The sequence below is a fragment of the Cebus imitator genome, unplaced genomic scaffold, assembly GCF_001604975.1.
Source record: "Cebus imitator isolate Cc_AM_T3 unplaced genomic scaffold, Cebus_imitator-1.0 Scaffold402, whole genome shotgun sequence".
NCBI classification, from domain to species: Eukaryota; Metazoa; Chordata; class Mammalia; order Primates; family Cebidae; genus Cebus; species Cebus imitator.
In genome coordinates this window covers 662812-686412 of record NW_016107717.1, presented here as the reverse complement: position 1 = coordinate 686412, position 23601 = coordinate 662812, and the positions used below count along the sequence as shown (strand labels likewise).

The window sequence follows — 23601 nt, the reverse complement described above, 5'->3', positions numbered from 1 at the left end:
CGGGCATTCTCTATAACCACGTGGCTTCAGACCCAAGTTCTGACCATCTTTTTCCAAAGATATAAACTGTTTCCCTGAGTGGTTGTCAATGTTTAACTGGTACCAGAGTCACCTGGAAGGCTTGGGAAAGCACAGAGGTCTGATCCCCATCCCTACAGTTTCTGATTCAGTGGTCTAGGCTAGGGCCTGCCGCTCCCAGGTTCCCAGGTAATGCTGGTCCTGCTGGCCTGGGGGCCCCACTTTGAGAAGCAGTGCTAACGCCATGATGCTTTCTGCCAAATAATACACCCAAGACAGCAAATGACAACCCAAGACCCACCAGGAAGCAGTGAGAGGCTCTAGGCTGCATCTTTCTGCCTGGGATGGTGGCAGTAAACGTGACCCAGGATGACAAGAGCCGCCCATCCAGGCAGAGCTGGGCCACGAGCCAGGGTCATGAAGATCTGGCCTCCAGCTACACTGCTTCTGCTAACCATGCCCTCCCACTCCATGCCAGGTTCACGCTGTGGGGAGTGGACAGCACAGGACGGCGCTCCAGGCCAAGCGACGTGATCGTGAAGACGCCGTGCCCCGTGGTGGATGACGTCAAAGCTCAAGGTAAGAGGCATCGAAGTTGGCAGGGTTTTTGAAGGAATGCCCAGGTGTGCCCCCTACCCCTTGCTATGAGGAAAGAGAGACCAAGCGAGTCAAATGGAACAACCTGGAGTGCAGCAGGGAAGGAGAATTCAAGGCTCCGTATTGGAGCGTCACCTTTCCAGAAATACTCCTCAGCCGCTGGCAGAAGTCATCATCATATCGTATTACTCCACATAGTCATAAGTCAAGGAGCCCGTAAGAGACACCAATGAAGCCCCCTAGCATACACGACCATATGCCAGGTGCTTAGGTACATAGTGAAGTACCTGTGACTCCTGCCTCAAGATACTGATGGGGTGGCTTATTCTGTTTATAGGTTTTTGAACATCTGAAAGGTTATTTTGAATAGACATATACAGTAAGGCTGCAGATTTGGAGTTAATTGCTAAATCCCCCCCATCCCTAGCAAAGACATATAAAAATATTCAAAATATTTAATTCTATATTTTGAAGTTATTATGGGCCAGTTCTCTGACAAATAACTGTGCCTCCACGATTCCTGTGTCGCAGGATCAGTCCCTGTTAATTAAGAAAAGCTTGTCTTCAGTCAACATCCATTGCACAAAGCTACCTTTTCCTCATGACAATCCCGCGCTGGTCTTGACACCATCCCCTGCTCTAAGGTTTTTACACCCTATTTATAGCTGGAATTTTATTCATTCTGGTCACCACTTCTACAAGGCTCCAGCACTAATTTAAGTAATCTTATCAACCACTAACATGGTAGTATTGAACAGTTAGCATTAGCATATCAACAGAGACATTGATGCTGGAAGTTTTAGGTTGTGCAAGTTTCAATAAGAGAAATATTGTATTCAGTCTGATTTGCTGATATCCCGTAAACCACCTTATATATGGCTCCTGACTCCAAGTATATTAGTTTGACAGGAGGGACACGATCCCAGAATGTCCAAGGGGTGACATTGTGATGATGAAAAATCACAGGGGAAAGAGTGTCCTAGATTCACATTAATTAAAACCACTAATATTGTAGCACTGTATGTCTGAAAAGATCTTCACCTTTAATCTGAATAGCGTGTTAAAGGTAGGGCTATTTCCAACACAGACATCTGATCATCTCACGGGCCCTTCTTAAAACTCTTTAATGTATTGCCATTGCTCTTGTGACAAAAACATTAAACAGGTACATTAGTACCTAAATGGAGTGGCCCCAGCCCACTTCTGTAACACTTCAGCCCCTCCCTTAGCCAATGTCTGCATTCCAGCCTCCCTGCCTTCCTCAGTTATTTCAACACCGTTTCCATTCTACCATGAGGTCTTTACACACATTGCTCCCATTACCTAGAATTCTCTTACCCTGTCAACTGATGAACTCCTCTTAGTCTGCAAATTTCAGATCAGGTGTCTTTTCTTCAGGGAAGAAGGGGCCAGGGGCCATAATGAAGCATCCTCACAGCACCATGTTTCATTCCTTCAGAACATTCATCATAATTTATTATTATAATGATGTGTTCAATGCCCGTCTCCCTCACTAGACAGTGAGCTCCATGAGAGGAGAAGCCCAGTCTGTTTTGCCCACTCTTAGGTCACTAACACCTGGGAGGCAGCATGGTTGACTAATTGCAGAGAACCTGGAATCAGCATCCCAGGTCCAAATTCCTGCTTCCCATCTGACTGCCTGATCTTCAACAGGTTACTTCACTGCATGCCTCAGTTTACTCATCTGTAAAATGGGGATGGGGCAGATAGTACCCTAGCTAATGAGGTTCTGTGAAAATTAAGTGAATTAATTTAAAATAGAAAAAAAAAACCACCCAATGCTTGGCACATAATAATTATTCAGTAAAAATATTTACTGAATGAATGACACAATACCCCCATGTTATAGATGCAGCAATTGAGATTCAGAGCAGAGTCAGCAAAGTGATCAAGGTCACAAAGCATCTGGCAGAATCAGCACTCATACTTGTTATTTTATCCCAATTCCCATTTTGTTCATGTTACAAATGGTTAGAGGGTTATTGTGTCAAAGACTGAAGACCTTCCCCTTGTCTCTAAATAGTGGTGAAGAAGAAAAGGCTCACTAAAATGTGAGCCTTTCAAGTTACATATTAAAAATCTCCCTTTCTAGACCCTCTGGAGTGAGTGCTGCTGGCTTATAGGGTACAGACTGAATGACTTTCGAAGGTCTCTGCGATTCCCTGATGAGGCAAGCAGAGTCTGGCAGTGAGAGACTGTCTGGAGAGGACCGATGGCACCCTTAATTCATTGTCTGCTGATTTCTTCCTGTAAGCCAGAGAGGCAGGTGGTGAGAAGCTGTGTTGGAGAGTGAGCTGGTGTCTGCAGGTAGCACAGCCTGCAGTGAGTAGTGGGACATCAGGGAGGTGATTAGCAGGTGGAAGGTAGCACAGCCTGCAGTGAGTAGTGGGACATCAGGGAGGTGATTAGCAGGTGGAAGGGATGCAACATGATGCTACCTGCAGGTTAGGTAGAAAGTACTTCTACAGTAAAGAGTGGCCCATGTAGGGAAGTTTGCTGGGGGCAGCCACTACACAATTTTCCATGCAGGGCTCCTTCAGGTCTGCCCAAGCCCTCCAGAGTATATCAGGATGTGCTCTGCTGGCTTGTGCTTCTTAATAAAGAGAGTTCCTGAAATCACAGCAGATGAGCTGGGAGCAGGAGAACCGATTTAGTGTTGAGACAATAAAATAACACTCTCAGGGCCTGTTATCCTTCAGCCAGGAAGGTGTCCTATGCAGGGTAAATCCTTCTGAGTTAGACTAATTGAAGCTATCCTTGCAAATTAATACAGTTCTAACAGTTCTACCAAAATATATGCTTTGTCTCCCTCAAACCCAGATGGTGATCATAAATATAACCTTGCCACAGTCAGGTCTGAGTTTAAATCTAATAACAAATGGGAATTACCTTTTAAGTGACCTGGAGCATGACTTCAGCATCTCATTATCTAGCTAAAAGCCAGACTTTATCCCTTATGTGAGGATTTACCCTAAACTAGATACTTTCTCTGAATAATTTTCCTGCATCATGACACTAAAGCCACTGTGGAAATAAGTTTCTACCAATGTTTTGCCGAAACCAGCCTTCCCCCAGTAGGTTCAAGCTTGTGTGAGTGGTAAGATCAACTCTCTTTGCTAGACTCTAGGTCAGGTCATGGCCTTCTGAGAGTTCTTCATGAAGCTTCATCCAGGTGAGGCTAGTTCTCATCCACTCCTCCCCGATGCCTATTCTCTCTTCCTGATGTGGACATAAATGTTTGTCCATTCCTTTATTTGTTCCTTCCATACCTGTTTATTGAGCCCTGCTATTAGGTGCTACAGCCAAAAGTCATTAGAATCAAAATCTGTGTTCAAGAATTTTATAATCTGATTTCATGAAGTTATTAAGTTATTCAACACACATTAAGCCCTTACTAAATACCTGTCCTAGGAAATAGGAGCGAAACCTCCTGCCTCATGGAGTTTATATCTTAGCAGGGGTGACCGACAACAACCAAATAGTCACATGTATAATATTTCAGATGGCGATGTGTTTTATGGAGATAAATAAGCACGGCTGTGGGGTAGGAGGTGCAGAAGAGGGTAGAATTTTAACTGGAGTGGCTTGGGAAGAAGGTGAGGGTGGAAGTCGTGCAGAAATCTAGAGGATGATCTTTCTAGATCGGTGGGCAGTGATACAGAGATTCTTGGCTCATGTTTGAAGAAGAGGAAGGAGGAACACTGGGAGGAAGAAGAGCAGGAGAGGAGCTCCAAGAGTCTGTGGGGAGGATCCCCCAGGGCCTGGTCATCAGAATGGGGCACTGGACTCTGCCTGGGATTGGAGTGGGAAGCCCTGGAGGACTGTGAGCTGGGGGCTGACATGATGGACAGTGGAGTGTCCCCTGCCTGCTCTCATGCTCTGCATCCCATCCATTGCCAAATCCTTTTGGTTCTCCTTTTAATTATCGGAGAATAGATTTCACAGCAGTAAGAAATACAGGGGCTATGAGAGGAGGAACTTCCTCATGGTTTATTTTTTCCCACTTTTTAACACACTGTATTTTACTATGTTTATTGCTTACCTGAGTGTCTCCTACCACTAGACTGTAGGTGCCATAGGGTAAGTATTTTTGCCCGACGTTGCCCAAGTACACAGGAAACTCTCAGGCACATAGTAAGCACTCAAAAACAATTTTATTGAATAAATGAATAAATATAAGCTTACTATGTCCAGACATTGTGGGTTTTTTTTTTTTTAAGTTTTTACATTTAATATTACTTTTATTCTCACAAGAATCTTGGAGGGTATATATTATTAACTATCATTAAACAGACACAGAAACTAAGACCCAGAGAGGTTAGGTAACTTGTCCCAGGCCACACAGCTGGTGTGGCCCAACTCCATTTGATGCCATGGTGCCTGGGCCTCATTCTCAGCCCTGGTAATTTATCCTGTTGCCTGAGAGATTTCAGTTCTTTCCTAGTCATGTTTTTGTGATGAGGCTGTGTAGACAGGCTCCTTGCCATATTTTCACCTGCATCTTACGTATTTCTGAAAAGAGAAGACAGGTACCTGTCCTGAATAACTCAAGGTTTCTGTGAACCTGCAACTGAGTAAAATTATAACTAAACATACCTATACTATTTTCCATTGTTTGAGTTAGTGAATTCTTGAGGTGCTATGAAGACTAACAGAATAAATTCTCTGAATTCTTTCTGTGGAAATAGGAAGAGCCAGAAATATTCATGCTGTAGGAGCCTGGAGCATAGATCTTTCTGAAGACAGCACCTCACTTACTGATGTGGGCTTTTAAGCATGCCCAAGAGCTAGAATATCATGGTTTTAGGAGATTGGTGGTGGAAACTGGTCTCATCTCACGTGCTGCAAAAGCTGGGAGCCCTCAGCCTTCTCTAGCTGGGTGTGACTACTAGGTTAGGAGAATGGTAGGCACCTCCTCAGCCATCGCTGTTCCTCAGCAAAGACTGCCACAGCCCATGCCTGGCGGGGGCTCTTTCTTTCTCATCAGAAGAAGTAAGAACAGATTGGCACCAGTGCGGCGGTGGGAGAGGAAGCCCAAATCCGCCTATCTCAGTTCTGGTCTTATCAGCAGCATTTTTTCTCCCTCTGGTCATTCTTCTCTCAGCAAGCGCTCCCTGCCTTCCACGGAACACAACACAGCTCTTAGGGTAGTCCCTGGGCTTCTTATCTCAACTCTAGAAATGACAGCCCCCCGTACAGCTACGAGGATTTCCCCTTTTCTTGGCGTCTGGTTCAATCAGGGCAATGCCCTTGACTACAGAGAGTCATCCCAGATTTTCCATCCCATGACTCTGCTTCCTATACCTTAACTTGGTTAAACACCACCGATTCCCAAGCATTGGTACACAATAGCAACAGTAGATAGGCATCGTTTTCAATTTTGACTTCGTTGCATGCTGGCAGTATGACCTTGAGCAGGCAGGTAATGTGGCCTTTTTCCAAATCTTCTCGTTTGCTAAACAGGCACATTCATATCCATCTTTCAGTGGTGGTGTAAGTGTTGGAATTCACATGTGTGAAGTTCTTGGCAATCACAGGCCTTCGATAAACAACTAGAGACACCATAGACATTTATTTTCTAAATCACTGTTCCCTTTATTTCTTGATTCCATTGTTAACAATATGAGAATTTTTAACAACCTGAAAATCTAAATGGATTTCTGTACTAAAGTTATTTGCAACGCAGCTAAATATGGTGGCTGCAAGTCTGGATGTGGCAGGATTGGTGTAAACTGGTATAGAGAGAGATCACTGAGAAACTCTTCCCCAAAGTCAACTTGAATTGTTTCCAAAGGTGTGAGTTGTATTCATTCAGGTAACATTTTGGACCTACTAGGTTGGCCTTGTCCTAGCCACTCAGCATAGTGAGAACATAAAATCTGGCTTCTGTCCTCATAGGCAACAGGCAAGACAAAAAAGTAAGGAAATAATTGCAGTGTCTGGGCAGACAGAGGTAGATTTTATTCATTTCAACTCTGGAAACTGCTACAAGGATGACTTTGTCGTGACCAGCAGTGCTGAAGTCACTCAGAAGTTTGACAGGGAATCAGGCTGCCATGCCTGCGAGCTAACCAAGGGTCACATTGGCCAAGCTATGGCTTGGGAACCTGTGGACTCCGTTGCTTCATCCCCAGAATTAACACCACATCCAAGACAAAGCATTGCTCTCCAGATCTGAGTTTCCCAGCTGTTTAGGGAGAAAAATGTAAATACATCTCCTCTCTGACACGTTAAAAGAGAAAATATTTAATGATGAAGTACTTTGAGCTCTGTAAGAATAAAAGGCCAAGTCTATACAAAATCATTTCCACTTTGCCGCATCACCAACTTCAGACTTAGCAATTTGTGCCTTTGAGGAAGAAATAGCAGAGACATAAATTAAATGGAAAGATGACTCATTTACACTAGATGCCATTTCTGGGTCTCCACAGATCTGCCTTTGTATCTGGTCTAGGTGGTCCTAACAAAAGTTCTGCTTCTCCACGGTCATGAGGCCACTCCAGGCTCTTCCTGTCACTTGCAAGCACCGCCTGACAGTGCCTCACTTCATCCCTGAGCCGAAGCCCACCACCAGCTGCCAGGGCCACCCTGCTGCTTTGGCAGGACCCCTGGTATTCAAGCATATGCCAGCTAGAAGTGCAGGGTTGTTAATGCCTCATGGGAGCACACTCAGACCAGTCATGCATGGAAGCTGGAGATAAAATTTTTCCTTCTACACCTGGATGACCCTGGGGAGATCCGGTAGTTCATACATCATCTGCTGCAAAATGTAAGCAATCAGCTCATCGGGAAGGTGTGGCCAGCTCCTTCATGCTCTCCCTTACATTTCTGTCTCTTCTTTCTTGCTTCATTTCCCTTTATCTTCACTCCTACTTCCCTGGGATTGCACTTGCCAAAAAAGTGTTAATATATTTTCCCTCAAGCTAGGTATTTTTAGGAAACCTGAGTGAAGCAAAGAATATTGTAACTGAAACAGGCCTTAGAGGTATTCTAGTCAAAGGCTTTCATTTCATAGATTAGAAAACTGAAGCCTGGTGGGGCAGACGCAAAGTGAGTTACTCAAATCACTTTCTTCAGGCCTTGGGTTCAGTGTTCTTTCAGTTATACCACACTCATATGCATATAAGTAAACATGCATATGTGTATATATACCCCTATACATTCAAATCCACACGTATGTGTATGTATATACTATATGATATATATGCATGTTATATATGATCCACATGTCTATATATGTATGATACAGATCATATATATGTATATATACATTATCATATATATTTACATAGATAGATATGAACTTATTTTCCTTTTCTTCCTTCCAGAAATAGCAGACAAGATCTACAATCTCTTCAATGGCTACACCAGTGGGAAGGAGCAGCAGACCGCCTATAATACCCTCCTGGATCTGGGTTCCCCCACCTTACATCGGGTCCTCTACCACTATAACCAGCACTATGAGAGCTTTGGGGAATTCACCTGGCGATGTGAGGATGAGCTAGGTCCCAGGTAACCAATAAACCGCCTCAACTCTTTTAAAGACTTCTTGAAATTTTGTACTTCTTATGCTGTAATACTGTGTTCATGAAGTTGCAGAGATTTCCTAGATGAGCTTAGGCACTCGGAAAAATCAGTCCCCTAATTTAAGACAGTTCAGCTCATGCAGATTAGTTTTGGATAAGCTCTATTTACGTAGCCCAGCCACGAATGCTTTTGCAGAACTGTGAAACAAATTTTGCTCTCGATCTGTTTTACCCTCCTCTTTATCATATTGACATAGCATTCCAAACCCTAAAACTCCAAGAGCCCAAAGCAAGGTCTTGTGAAAGATAATTTGGAATTTTATTCAAGAGGTTATCCAAAAATATTTTTTTGCATTTAGGTTTTTCATGTGTTATATGTATTGCAAATACTTATTTTGAGTTAAATTCCACATCTCTTGAAATGCAACATGAGAGTAACCAAAGACCCATCTTGATGTCAGTCTTGGCCAGAGCTAGGGTCTCATAGTGTTTGCTGACTTTTCTTGGTCCCAAGACCACAACTGCCTAGTACTCCCCACCCACTGCTTTTAGGCTGCACAGACAGAATAAAGTGCTTGGAAAGTAAGAAATGAGAAGAATGTGCAGATGTATCACTTTTCCTTTGTTGTGTTCATCATAACTGTATATTGCTGCCTTGAGAAAACAGATTTTCCCGGAAAGAAAAGACTTTCCGGAAATTTTTTGATAGATATGATAAAAATGATTTTCATATGGAATGTTGGTACCATGTATGTCACCAAATTATTTAGGTGCTTGTGAAGAAAAAATAAAAATAGGGGAAGGCCTGTGAGAATCGGAAAAATAATTAATGAGAAAGAAAATGAAGAAGAAAACAAATGAAGTGGGAAGGAAGGAAGGAGGGAAGGAAGGAAGGAGGAAAAAAGGAAGAAGGAAGGAAGGAGGGAAGGGAGGAGAGAAGAGAGGAAGGAAGGAATTGAAGAAAATCAACACTATAGAAGCCTCTAGGCTTTAAAGAATTCTTTCACTCTAGCTAACAGGGCAGAGTGAAAGTGGCACCCAAAAGTCATTCCATCCACCTGACCTCTGACCAAACTGGAGAGAGAATTAGCCTCATTTGGCTTGCTGTGACTTGCAGTTATAAACTTTCTCAGAAGACTATCAGTAAGGACATTCTATTTTCCTACATTTGAAGGAAAGAGGAAAATTTAGGTTTATCTCCTGAAATAAAATGATTTCATGTCTAAGATCTGGCACAATTTTTCTACAATTTGCAAATAATTTCCTGTTTATAAAGGGTGATGGTTCTTGGGTAAACAGAGCCATCGCTATAGACCAGAGGGAAAAAATGTAAGGGATTTTTAATTTGTCTTGTCTCAGTTTTGGTAAGAGACAAACTGTGGGTTAGAAAGTGGATACATGTTGAGAAATGTCCTCTTCTCTTCATACCCTATCTTTGTTCTGACATTATTCTTACTCATCCCTAATATCAACCCCATTCTCTCTCCCCTCTCCTCCCCACTCCCTCTACCTCCTCACCCCTCCTTTCCTCTCTGCTTCTCTCTCCTCTCTGCTTCTCTCTCCCCTCTTCTTCTCCCTTCCCTTCTCTCTTCTGACATTTATTGAGTGTATATATACAGTTCTTTGTCAGGGAACATAAATGTCACAATTTGAAACGCACTAACATTGCATATGTCATCTTGATTTCTAAGGGCATTTGGAGTGCTTTTAAAATTTCTCTCTTGTGACTCAAGAGTCAGAAGGAAAATTGGTTAGTGATGAAAATGAGCAGAGGAAGAAATGTAGATCTTGTTGTAAACTAAGGCCACCGCTGACTGCACACTCTCCTCCCAAGGGGCTCTTTCATGTGTAATACTAGTCTTTCATGGCTATATATTAGAAAACATTGTGTAGTTTTCATTAGTCCGCAGGAAATAAAATTTGGCTTTTTAGTGACATGGATCTCAGAGAGAACCACAGGAAATGAAAAATCCTCTTAGAAATATATCAACCCACTTTGGGGTTAGTTGTGAAGATGAGTAGGAAAGGGTCTATGGCTATTCACTTCCTCTGAGCAAACAGGGGATTCCCTCTGTTCACCACAGTCCAACTCCATTAAAACTCTGTGAGCCCTCCAGATTGAGCTGAGGGTTGAAAATAGTTTGAGAAAAACACTGGTTCTACCACTAATAAGAAAGAAAGTCACAGGCTCCAAAATGGTAAATGGCAATACCAAATTTATTATTATTTAAAGTGAGCACTGAAAGCAGCAGCAAAGACTGGAGGAGCTAAATTCATTCTCTCAGAAGGATGATAGGAGGTGTTCCTTTGTTCATTTCTTGAAGATGATGCTGATGTTGTCTCTCACTCTTCCCCCACTCCCCCTTTCTCCACCTCCCATGAACTTGTCAACAACTAATGGCATATAGTAGGATACATTGAGAGGAAGGGTCACCAATGTTCTTGTCGATGACAGCTTTTGGAAAACTTACTTGGCCAAACTGCAGAGGCTGATAGGGAAAGTACAGATCATCCACTCAAGATGACTTAGTCGGCAGGCAGAGTGTTTGTTTGATTTCTTCTGACCCACCATTGAAGTTGGAGAAAATATGACTGTCCCTCCCATGACTTGACTCCACTCTTAGTCTTTGACTTTGCTGCTGAAGCTCAAACCCTTCCTCCAGTGGTAATCTCCACCCTTCTCCCAGCTCATTCTTTAGAAATGCAGGGAGGTCATCCCTTGGCGATGCTCATTGCCAGGACAGAAGAAGAGAAATGAAATAAATGTGGCTATTGTTCTTTGAAACCGCTGTCTAAGGTGAATGCAATTTCAGATTCTGGAAGGAACTGTGATATGGTTTGGCTGTGTCCCCACCCAGATCTCATCTTGAATTCTCACGTGTGGTGAGAGGGACCTGGTGGGAGGTAATTGAATCATGGGGGCGGGTCTTTCCCATAATAGTGAATAAGTCTTACGAGATCTAATGGTTTTAAAAATGGGAGTCTCCTTGCAAAAGCTCTCTTTTCATTGCCACCATGTGAGGCATGCCTTTCACCTTCTGCCATGATTGTGAGGCCTCCCCAGCCACGTTGTACTATAAGTTCAATTAAACCTCTTTCTTTTGTAAATTTCCCAGTCTCAAGTATGTCTTTCTCAGCAGTGCAGAAACAGACTAATACAAATTGTTGATGAAACTAGAAAAGAGTGGTTCTACATAGGGGAGTTAGACTAGCAGTCAATAAATGCTGCAAATAATGTTGAGTTTCCCAAATCAGTAGTCTTTGTCTTGTTTTCCAGGTAAAAAGAGCTTGTTCAAATAAGAGTATCTTCCTTTGTGGGTCTGTGGTTATCTTACTTCACAGGTCTCATTTTTAAAGAACAAGAAAAACGCAACTGAATGAGGGGATCCTGATCTTTCACTCATCCTGTATTCAGAGTCAAATCCAGTGAGGTCTGAGCACTGGCTCTACGCTTTCCTTATCTATGACACCAGAAATGGGTGCCAGGAAGAAGGGGCTGTACCAGTGACATGGTGTTGCTGTCCTTTCCCCCTAGCTAGATGCCGGAGGCTCTCACACTCTGTGCTTCTGGCCCAGAGGGAACACTCCTTTCCAGTGAGTGCAACTTGGGGCACGTTGCTCTTCTCTCTCCCTTCTGTCTCAGGAATCTGCACTGGCCCAGGTGACCTTCATCACCTTCTTTGTTTTCCCTCTCCTTTGACTGGGGCTAAGTGACAATGATAATGGCCTCCTGACTTTCTGAGGCAGGTGGAGAAATGGAGCATGAGCTCACCTGGAGGTTAATTAGGTGACGTGTGTAACTGACAATCTGCATTTTCCCAAAGGATAATCCCGTGTCAACATGAACTGAGGGCGTTACTGTCCTTGCCTTTGTCATACTACAGCTACTTCCATCCAGGCATAATTGGTCACATCTAATATCCTTTTCAGTTCAACGTAACGGCTGCTTCTACCAGTTCAGAAGCAGCCTTGGAAAGGGAAATACCAAGTCAAGCACATTATTTATTTAGTGATGATAAATGACTAGCTTTAAAGAAACTTGATTTCTCTTTCAAACCTACCAACTCTATGAGGTTTTTAAAGGCATGCATTTCCACTAAAATATTATTTATTTTCTCTTCTTTATTTTTCCTGACTGCATTTTTGTCTGTTTCTTTTTGGTGCTTGCTCACTTTGAACATTTATCCCATTCATTCATTCATTCATTCATTGGCTGGGCAGATATTTATGGAGGACTCACTGTTTTAAGTGCCAAAGATAAAATAGGGAGCAAAACACCCCTCACTCTGCCCACTTGAAGTTTAGAGTCTCACACTAACAGTAGCTGTGCTCATCCAGACTCTCTCTTCTTTCTAACTTACGTAACCTCTGTGCTTGATCCATAGGAAAGCTGGTCTCATCCTTTCCCAGCTTGGGGACCTCAGCAGTTGGTGCAATGGACTCCTTCAGGAGCCCAAGATAAGCTTGCGGCGCAGCTCACTCAAGTACCTGGGCTGCCGCTACAGCGAGATCAAACCCTATGGACTTGACTGGGCGGAGCTCAGCCGGGACCTCAGGAAGACGTGTGAGGAGCAGACCCTGAGCATCCCCTACAATGACTATGGGGACAGCAAAGAGATCTAACACCATAAGGCCAGTAAGCTGCTGCCAGAATGAAACGGGAAAGAGGAGGGATCCATCTGAGTTGGTTTGTGGATTTTTAATATTTTTTAATGGAACATTAAAACCTCCACGGCAACATTGAAACCAGGGAGAAAGTGATCCTTGCTCCCTGAAGAACTTCTTCAGTATGATGTTCTCCATCTGCATGACTGGGAAATCTGCCAGCCAGTGGCTTCATGCAGCGCCATATTTCTTTAAAGGATTACTTTGGGGTTTGCTTTGCCATTGATTTGGTCCATTCATTTTTTCTTCCCTTAGAAGTTTACAAAAATGCTCAAGAACTCTGCCATGCTCCCCGTGAAAAGTCTATTAAGTAGGCACCCTGTGCTCACTGAGTTCCTAAATCTGTTGCAACTGGGGACAGAGGTGAGGCCAGAATATGATTAGGCCTGCCTCAGTCCCCACCTTCAAACATTCCTCGGGAAGCATCTCACTCTGGGAGCCTTGGCCCTGCTCACAGAGGACAATTGGAAAAGTGGAGAAGGTGACCCTTGTCTGTGCCTCCTGGTTTTCCTCCCAGGCCTTCCCATCACTATTTCCATACCCCAAAGGTGAGCCCAGCTTTCGTTATAGGCCCCAGTGGGCCACTTGGGTTTCGAGATCTTTCCTTATATTAAGCCAGGACTGGGATTAAATCTCTCTCTGTCAAATCTCTGTCCCCTCCTCTGAACAACATAATCTTTGAGAGGGGACAAGATGCCATCTGTCAAATGCATCTTCAAAAAAGTCTACCTGGGAGACTAGTTAGCAGTCCACATTCTAGAAGAGACATGGAGTTTATTGTTTTTTTTTAAAAACCATGCTTCCTTTGGATGGACTTCTCCAGACCACCAATATATATATACATGTGCCTGGATTATCTTTAACCCCCAAACCTCTTACCCTGGACAGATAAGGCTTGGCAGAGGTCTGATCGGGTCCAGGAAGGACGGATACTTTCATTTCAGTGTTACAGTGAACTAAAGCTATTATTGATCACAAAAACTTCTGTTCATTCCCCATCTTGCTAAATCTCCTTGTGTTGCTAGTTTTGCAAATTGTTTCTCCAATGACCATAAGCAGGAGGATTCCACCATGGTCACTGTCCATCTGGTCACTGGGATTCTGTGTAGGTAAGCACCCCTAATTAGTTGCAGGGGGAGCTAGAGTGTTGTTTCCATCCCACTGCCCAAGCATTGGCATGGTTATGAATAGTGGCCCAGGCAACAGAAAGCCCATCCTTTCAGAAAGAGCCTGGCGAGGCTGTGTCGACTGGCGGTGGCCTTGGCTGTCCCGCACGCCTCAGTGGCCTGAATGCACACTCAGCCACCATGCCTTTGACCAGGGCTCCTCATTTGGAAACACATGAGAAATGTCACGAAAGCAGTGCGGGACCTATAAGGCAAGTCATTGCGCTATATTGGTTTTTTTCTAAATAGTAATAATGACAGATAACATTTATTGAGTGCTTGCTGTATGCCAGGCACTGCTCTAAGCACTTTAGGTATCACTGAATTCTCATAGCAACTCCTGAGGAAAGTGCTATTCTCGTCTCCATTTTAGTGTTGGGGAAGACGAGGCAAAGAGGTTATACAGCTTGCCCCAAATCCCTCATGCACTGTAACTCACGCTGTTTCAGTGTGAGTTCAGGCTGTTGGCCTCCAGGATGCAGGATCTTAGCTACCCTGGGATACTCAGTTCTGTTTTCAGTATCATCTGGCACACAACCATCCCAGCTCTCAGCCCCACAGGACACCTGCCCAGAGAGTTTACCTTTCCCAAGCATCTGTGGCATGGACGTGTCCTCTGTGCAGTGGAAGGAGGAGGGTCCAAAGTGCACCCTTAGCCTTTGGAGCCAGAGCACCCTTGGGATCCCCCATTCCACCACACACAGCCCTCCTCCCCACCCTCATGACTGGGAAGGATGCCTGTGATGAGGCTGAGATAAAGCACAGGATGCTTTCATTCTCCTCTCTGCTTCTTTCCAGAGAAACACTGATTTATTTCAAACTCTCTAATGCACCTGCCTCAGAGATTCCCCTAATTCCAAAGCAAAGATCAGCAGAAAAATTGTCTGTCCCACCTATGGAAAATGCTGGAGCCTCAGTTAAAGTGCCTCAAAGGGCAAATATCTCACCATCGCCAGAGAAGATGCGACATGCCAGTCTGACAGGGGCCAGCGTATCTCTTTGCTGCTACTGTGTTGCCAACCTTCTATTCACATCTGTGCAGAACACGGTGTCTTAAGCTTGAGTGCAAGGAGGGTGAAGCTGCCGATGCCTTCCTGCCGAGAACTGGATGACGTGGGAGTTGACAGGACAGGGAGAGGGTGGGGCAGGTATCAGGGTCACTCCTCTGCGCCTGTCCTTCTGTTTTTATTACTATTTTCCTCTCTCTTTCCCCTGATCTCCCAAGTTCCTCTACCTTTTTTGTCTTTTACTTCTTTCTGTGACCCTCCTTTTTTGCCCCCTTTCCCCAAGACTTTCTTCCTCCAGTTTCCCCTTGAGTTCTCCTCACTGAATGTGTGTATGTATGTGCACACACACACACACACACACACACAATGCACACAACTCCTATGACTGGCGCCCACTTACATTCAAGTTAAAAAGGCCGATACGAATGGGGCAGGGGAAAGTCTTAGGATGGTAGTACAATTGACTGGAGGATTTTTTCACCCTGGAAGACACTATTAATCTCAACCTGCTGACTTTTCCCGAAGCTTGCCTGAAAGAACCCATTCTGGCTAGAAAGGGTGATGGTACTGGACCAGTATTCAACCTCAACTTTTCAAGCTGCCAAACAGGTATTAAGGGAGGTGCTTATATCCCACCAACATTCTCCCAGCTCCTGTGTCCCCAAGACCTCTGGGATTCCCTCTTGAATGTACATGAACCACTGTAATAGCATTAGATTTTTAATTGAGTGTGCAATCATTTTTCATGGAGTTTGGTCAGTTCATTATTTTTTAGTTAACTACACTTCTTGATATTCAAATGTTCTATTAAAAAACTGAGTATGAAGAAAAACACTTTACTACCGTAGAAGGAAGAAAGAATATAATATGACCATCTTCAGGTATAACAGCGTTGTTTAAAAGAGAATTATTGTATGATTATAAAAGATGAAATAATTAACTGAATAATAAAACAAAGCTATTAGTAAGTGTTGGGTATGTGGATGTTATCTTGTGTCTTTCAATAATCTGAGTGACCTGGTTACACTTCAGATTCCAAACATATGGGCCTTATAGTCATCATTCTAACCAGAAAAAAAAAAATTAAATATTTCATAGCAAATTATAAACTTATCATTAAACAGCAGTGAGTCCCATCTTCTCTCTACAGCCTTCTCCAAATAAGTAGCCAGTGAAATGTATTTGTTGCACAACTCTGCTACATTCCAGACCCTCTGCGTGATGCAGCAGTTACAGGATTGTTCTCTATCAATCAGAGAGCATTGGGGAAAATTAGGCACTGAACTTATCACCAAGAGGTGAGGAGAACCATGACAAAGGAGTACAGGATGCTATGAGAGCTCTTGAAATTCCTACTTTGCTGATTTAAGAAAAATGTTGCAAAACGCCCTCCCAGACTCATTCCTGTCTTGCATTGTGTAGGGGTGTTTGTTTGAGACAGACTGACTTATGAAATGCTTCAAGATAGGTAACCCCAAATACGTAATCTCTCTTTTTTTTATGTTTGCACTAATTTTTTAAAATATATTTTATTGCATTTTAGGTTTTGGGGTACATGTGAAGAACATGCAAGATTGTTGCATAGGTACATACATGGCAGTGTGGTTTGCTGCCTTCCTCCCCATCACCTGTATCTGGCATCTCTCCCCATGTTATCCCTCCCATCTCTTTCTTTCTCTCTACAGTGCCACTCTGAATGGAGGTTATCTCAGCTGCCATCAAAATGTGTGATTCTATTTAAATTCTTCAATAATCAAATGTTAAGTGCCTGGGTTTAATAGGTCCTCTTGAGAAGTAATGATCAGAATCCAAGTCCCAGCTCAAGCAGGGGCAACTAAAAGAAGGTGATGACTGTAGCAGTTCTAAAATGTGGCCACAGATTTTTTGACACCCCTCCCATATAAAGTGTGATCTACTGCCTCTCCCTTTGGATCTGGCAGGTTTATAACTATTTTGGCCAATAGATAATGGAAGTGACACTATGTGACTTTCAAGTCTGAGTCATAAAAGACCTTAGGGCTTCTGCCCTCTTCTCTGGAAACTCTTTCTCTTGGAGCTCTGAGACACCACCTAAGAACTTTAAGACCACTGTGCTGAGATCACCATGCTGGAGTGGTTACATGGCAGCACTCTGGTCCACAGTCCCAGCTCAGATAACCTTGCCAAAACAGGAACGAAGCTCTCTTGGGACACTAAGACTGTCTCTCTGCCAGTTGCACACCACCAAGCAACCTCCACCAAAGCCATGTGAAAGAGAAGAATCACCCTGCAAGTACCTCCTGAATATCTGCCCACCCCCACCAAATTATGTAACATAATAAAATGGTTATTGTTTTAATCCACTAAGCGTTTTTTGTTTGCTTGTTGGTTGGTTGGTTTTTTTTGTGAGATGGAGATTTGCTGTTGTTGCCCAAGCTGGAGTGCAATGGTGCAATCTCAGCTCACTGCCACCTCTGCCTCCCAGGTTCAAGCAAGCCTCCTGTCCCAGTCTCCTGGGTAGCTGGGATTACCGGCACCTGGCACCACTCATAGCTAATTTTTTGGTATTTTTAGTAGAGACGGTGTTTTGCCATGTTGGCCAGGCTGGTCTTGAACTCCTGACCTCAGGTGATCCATCTGCCTTGGCCTCCCAAAGTGCTGGGATTTACAGGCATGAGCCTTGCCCTGGGTGTGAATTCACTGCAGAAAGGAGATGAGAACGTGTGGAGACTGGGCTACATGCACAATGTCCCCCTCACCAATGAATTTGGTCGCTGCCTCCATGGAGGGAGCAAGAAGAAGGGTGGGGCACTGTATCCTAATGCTTCTGAAGGGGTGAACCTTAGACCCTAGATAGGAAACCCAGGAGAAGAAAATTGTTCCAGAACTGGGCAAAGAAAGAGAAGAGCCGGGCGTGGTGGCTCACGCCTGTAATCCAAGCACTTTGGGAGGTGGAGGTGGGTGGATCACCTGAGGTCAGGAGTTTGAGATCAGCCTGGTCAACATGGTGAAACCCTGTCTCTACTAAAAATACAAAAATTAGCTAGGCGTGGTGGCAGGCATCCGTAATCCCAGCTACTTGGGAGGCTGAGGCAGGAGAATCACTTTAAACTGGGAAGTGGAGATTGCAATAAGCCAAGACCCGGTCATTGCACTTCACTCTGCACAAGAGTGAAACTCTGTCTGTCTCAAAAATAAAAATAAATAAATAAAGAGAAGGGAGTGGACAATTTGGGACAAGGAAAAAACACTGGAAGAGAAGAATTTCTTCCAATTACTTTGTTTTTCTGTCCTTTTGCATTCGGAACTTTTTGGATGCAAATGTGCACACTCCATACTTAATATGTGCCAGGCACTGTGCTAAACACTTGAACTGCATAATAGTCCTCAATCTTCATTGCAAGTCTGAAATAAATACTCTTAAGAAAGAGGAAGGAGAGTCTCCGAATCTATATGTATCTTGCCCAAGTTCACAGCCAAATGGAAGTCCAGGCATTTTGACCAAGGGCTGACTGACACTAATCCTTACACCATGCTGCCATCATGATGAATGAGTTTGCTTCTCATTCAGTGTCCTGACAATGGAAAGACTCGTCCCACTGAGATTTTTGCAAATCACACCCCAGTTACCCCATGCCAGGCAATAAATGAGAATGTGGTTGGCCAGTGCAAACCTAGTACTGCCGTTAGCAAATCAACTCAGGACACAGAGATCTCCTTTACAAGCTGAGCAGATTGTCTCTTCTTGTGTATTTGTTTAGCTTGGTTTAGGTTTATTTTATTTTCTGTCTATCACGTGAGGATGATTCAGAGCCTAGAAATTGTGACTCTCAGTCCGTGTGTTCAGTGTTGCCTTTTACTGTGCTTTCTCAGCTCTTTGTGGCCTAGTCTCTGTGTTCTGCTCTCAACCATTGTAACACTCAATGCTTGGGTGAGAACTTGGGGAACAAATGCCTACTGCCCTGAGGACAGCATAGCTTGATATGTTTTGATAACCTAATGCCTCCTAACCCTGCTCCCACCAGCAACTCCTATTTTATTGTCATATCAAATGAGCCAATTAATGAGCAGTTTGGTTTCAAATGAAACCTCAACATTACGTAACAAAAGTTTACGATTTCTCTTGACATATGTGGGAGTCTAGGACTTAGCTCATGTCTGCCGTATTCCAAACTGAGAAAATAAATAAATCTCTTTGTTCTGGGATTTTGCAGTGTCTGCTGTAATTGGACTAATTCCCCTGGTGATAGACAGGTTTTGACATCATGTTTCTTCACCAAATCTGCCTTTTGTTAGAACCTATGATATGCGTACTCACATGGGAGTACAAATTAGTGTAATTGATTCCTTACTAACTTTCTCAGTAGGAGAACTTTAGCCATATTTTGTGCTTAATAATTAGGAGCAACTTCCTTTGTTTCAAATAATTCAAATGTCAGCTGCCCCTGGGGCTATTGGTGTCCAATGAGTCAGACAGTGTTCCCTTTTACCCCCTGTCCCTGTGGTATGGAATGTAACAGAACAGTAATGCAGACCCCTAACCAGCCAACTGCCTCTTTGTTCTCAGATCCGTTTCCCAGCCTTCCACCTTTCTATTCTATATCACATAGTGCTGACTCTTAACAGCAACTATCAAAACTTTCCCCGGACACTTTTGTCAACAGGCTTCCAGCGTCTTGGGAGAGTCCGAAGGAGTTGTAGATCATTGGAGGAAAGGAAGAAGGCAGCCAGGGTATGCCCCCTTCTGCCTGCTCAGGATGGTGTCTGTCTCCTCCCTTTGTCCCTCCACCCGCTCAAAGCCAGTGCTGCACCCTGATGTTGCTACTCTGATAGGCTGCTCCTATTTGTCCTTCTGCTATCCCAGAGTCTTTCTAATTGGTTTCCCACTTTGCACTTCCTCTGTGGAATTACTTAAAATGTACTCTGCTTTCCTAACTAGGTCTTGATTAATATATACTTCAAACTAAAAATCTGTATATATCATATGACATAGACATTTTGTAACTCTTCAGGATTTGAAAAACAATCTGGAGATAACAATTTTATGCCAAAAGTAAGTAGATTTTTATGAATTCTAGGATTGATTGCAGGGGTGACAAATGGGTTTCCATTTGAGTGCTAAATTTGATCAAGTGGTAGTGGCTGCCTGGAAAACTGACTTGAAAAAGATTCTGAGAATGGATCTGTACCTGGCCAGAAAGAGTGATGAGATCCATGATCAATACTTCATACAGATATTGAAATGGCAAATAGCAACATGTGTGCCATGCATTTGCCTTGCATAATTTATAGTCCAAAATAGGCACAGAATACTCAAAGTACAGACCATTCAGGAAAATCTATTATGTGTGCATCATATATTGTATATAGTTTATGACATATACAAAGGTGAACATAAGCTCATTACTTGTTGAAAATGGAAATAGAGTGAGAACAAACTACATTTCTGAGATTTGCTAACCCCACTCCTTACACATCAATTTCATAGCATTTCCCTTATGTTTTCTGAGCTGCCATTTTAATTTATAAATCAGTATTTTTTAAAAAGTCCTAACAGTGTTGATTTGTTATCTTAGATGGCATAAAATGAAAAATTTCAGTCTCCATCTGTTTCTGCTACTTGAGCAATGTATCAGTAAGGCTCTAGTCAAGATTTTGACAGAGAATTTAATATCAGGAATTGGTGAAAAGGATCTGGAGAACCAAACAAAGCAAAAATATCTGAAGCACTGAGAAAGCACGGAAATAGTAATACTAACTGCAGGAAGCAGCTACAATCTTTAGGTCTGGGAGAACAAAGGGAGGAATTTAGTTTACTCAAAACCCTATGAAAAGATACTACCACTATCTACATGTTATAGATGAGATGTTGCAAACTTCAGTTACTTTTTGTCAGACTTAGATTAACTGGTCTAAGACCACACAGCTGGGAACTCCCATTAAGCATGGGAGGCTAGGATATACCCTTTTAACCACTCTGCAATGCTGCCATGTAGCTCACTTAAATCACCTCCCTTTCCACATTAGTTCAACATGGTGAGGGAACTGAACTAACAGCAGAATTTGATTAAATGCTTTTTCTGTTTGTTTTGTAATCTAGGGGGAGGGAGGCAATGCACACAGTTCTTGCATACTGCAAAACTGGAAGCCTTCTGACAAGACGTAGCTAGCTCTTTTATATTTCCCAGCCTTGCTGCTGCATCCAGGTCATTAGCACAGAGGCAGTCCCTGCCATACAGGAGGCGTGACTATGGCACTGGGCCTGTGCATTTTCAAGGCTCCTGGTGATATGTATTTGTTGGCCTAGGTAGAAACAGAAACTCCAGAACTCCTCCTGTCTCTGAGCTCACTAAATTTTAACCTACACTGGCTTAACCTACAATGTATACCTATCATCCTCACCCTCGGGCCAGGCCACTTTCTCAGACAGACCATCCCAGCTACTGGGCTGTCTATACAGTTAGAAGACAGACACATTGTACCACACCCATTTTGATTTGTGGCATCTACACCATGGTGACTCCTGACCAGGAAGGTCAGCGTCATGCACTTCAGAATTCTAGATCTTCCAAACAGTTTCACTTTTGGGTATGCAATGAAGGAAGGTGTTTTGATCTTCACCCTGTAGCTTCTATGTCCCTTGGCAACTAGAAAGGAATCAGAAGAGGCCCACAGCGAAGTGTTGATGACAGAACTGACTGCAGTAGGGCAAGGTGGGAGGGAACATAAAGAAGGGGTATCTGGTTGCCACGGCAAGCCAGCAAACACTCAAAAGAGAGAGGGAGTGGCCCAGGACTTAATGAAGTGCCACTGGGTTTGAGCAGCAACTGGAATGTCTGAGTGTAGCTGCATTCCTTCCCACAGAGCCTGGGGCCAGGCCACTAGCAGGGACTAACCGTACCTCTCAGGAATGCTCAGGATGAAGACAGCCACGGAAAAGACAAGCAGGCCTCCCAGGTGTGGGTTTCCATATCCCAGCCACAGAAATTGGGGCCTCCCAGAAGAAATTTGGAAAACTCTACAAACAGCCAAAGAGACTCGATCTACAAATTATTTTTTCCCCAAAAACTCTGAGACTGACATTCTTTGGGATATGAGAAGGCATTTTGAAAGTTCTTCCTTGCAAAAATTTATGTCTGCCTTTCTTTTTACTCCCTCCCTCCTCTAAGATGGTATTCTCGCCGTGGCAATGGCCCTGGGGTCTCAGAGACCTCAAAGTTTGATCAAGCAGAAGACATGTGTTAGCAGTGGGACTGTATATTGCAGTGAGTTGAAGAGGCAGGTCTGGGAAGACACTGGATCTAGAAGAGACAAGACCATACATACGTGGAAGGGCTGGGGCGGGCATTGCCCAGGCAACTGGATTTAGAAAGTACAAAAAAGCCTGAGGTCAAGGCAGCATCGAGTGTCAGAGGCCAGTGGTTGAATGAAACATTCACTAGCTAGGCGATTCCTGGAAACTCTGATAAGGGTGTAACAGTGAGATCAGCTGCTGGCCAGGTAGCCGACGAGGAAGGAGACCTGGAGCCCCCCTGAAGAGCCTAGAAAACAGATATTGCCAAAATCTCAACTTGACTTCACCTCTGTGTCTTGCTCTCTAAGTGCCCCTCTCCAGACTAACTCTTCTGTCCTATTTCATCCTACCTGAAGCCTTAACTAGCTTAGAGGAAACTCATGTCTAACACGTGGCATGAATGGAAACTAGAAACAAGTGGTGAGATTTTGGGTACGTATGAAATGCTAATAAGGTGACGTAGAGTACTTCACTACAAAAGAAGGAACAGAGCTCATTTATTAATACATATGTAATCAAATATTAAATATTTAATTAAGAAGTTAAAATGTGATCAAACATGTATCAGTATTTTTTAGCTCCACCTATACTAGGGGAAAGAAACGTGTGCAGAGCATTTTGTGCCAGATGCTTTCAAGAATGACAAGATTGCCCATCTGAATGTGTATAATATGCCAGAAAATTTAAGTTCATCCCTCAACTTTGCAAATGGGCCCTAAAAGACTCAGTCATCAGCTCAAGGTCTCCCTGAGCTAGGATTCCAACTAGGTCTTGATGTGAAAGTCTGTACTCCCTGGATGAGCACACATGAATACATAAGTGCCTGCAATGTCTTCCAAAGATCACTTCGAGAGAGACAAGGCCTGAAACGCAAAAACGCCTTGTTCGCTCAGGGGACTTCATTTATACCTAGAGAGAACCTCTGCTACTCTCCCCAAGTGATGACCACTGCCTGGGGCACTCTTTACTTCGCGAAGGTAAACTGTCTAATGCTAAAATTATGATGGGTGGCTCTGGATTGCTCATTAGTGAGCGAGCTGCCCAGGTGGAGCCCTGGGACATGCTCTGGTATTAGCATGACCCTTTAATATGGTGGATAAATTGGATAGTCTTGCTGACATCGTTTTAAAAAAATTTTCCCTCTCTTAATACTTGGAATCAAGGTCACAGTTTATTAAATCTGGGGCCTCAAACTGGAGCATGGCATGGCTTTAAATGAAATTATATTTAAAACATGGCCAAAAGTTAGAACACAGAACACTTAATTGTATGTGAGCATGCATGTCTGTGAGAGAAGGGAAGAGACAGAGAAACATTAACCGGCCTGT

At 43.5% G+C, this 23601-nt stretch overlaps 1 protein-coding gene across 2 annotated transcripts in view; it reads left to right on the top strand.

Moving 5' to 3' along the window:
- The window catches only part of ASTN1 (astrotactin 1), a 323619-nt gene extending 307651 nt beyond the window's left edge, over positions 1–15968 (top strand). For both annotated transcript variants that reach the window (XM_017508838.2, XM_017508837.2), the window contains exons 21-23: positions 497–597; positions 7965–8148; positions 12548–15968. In XM_017508838.2, coding sequence (XP_017364327.1) covers positions 497–597; positions 7965–8148; positions 12548–12785 — 523 coding nt within the window. In that variant the 3' untranslated portion in view covers positions 12786–15968. The remainder of the gene's footprint in view (positions 1–496; positions 598–7964; positions 8149–12547) is intronic.
- The last annotated feature ends 7633 nt before the right edge of the window (positions 15969–23601 follow it).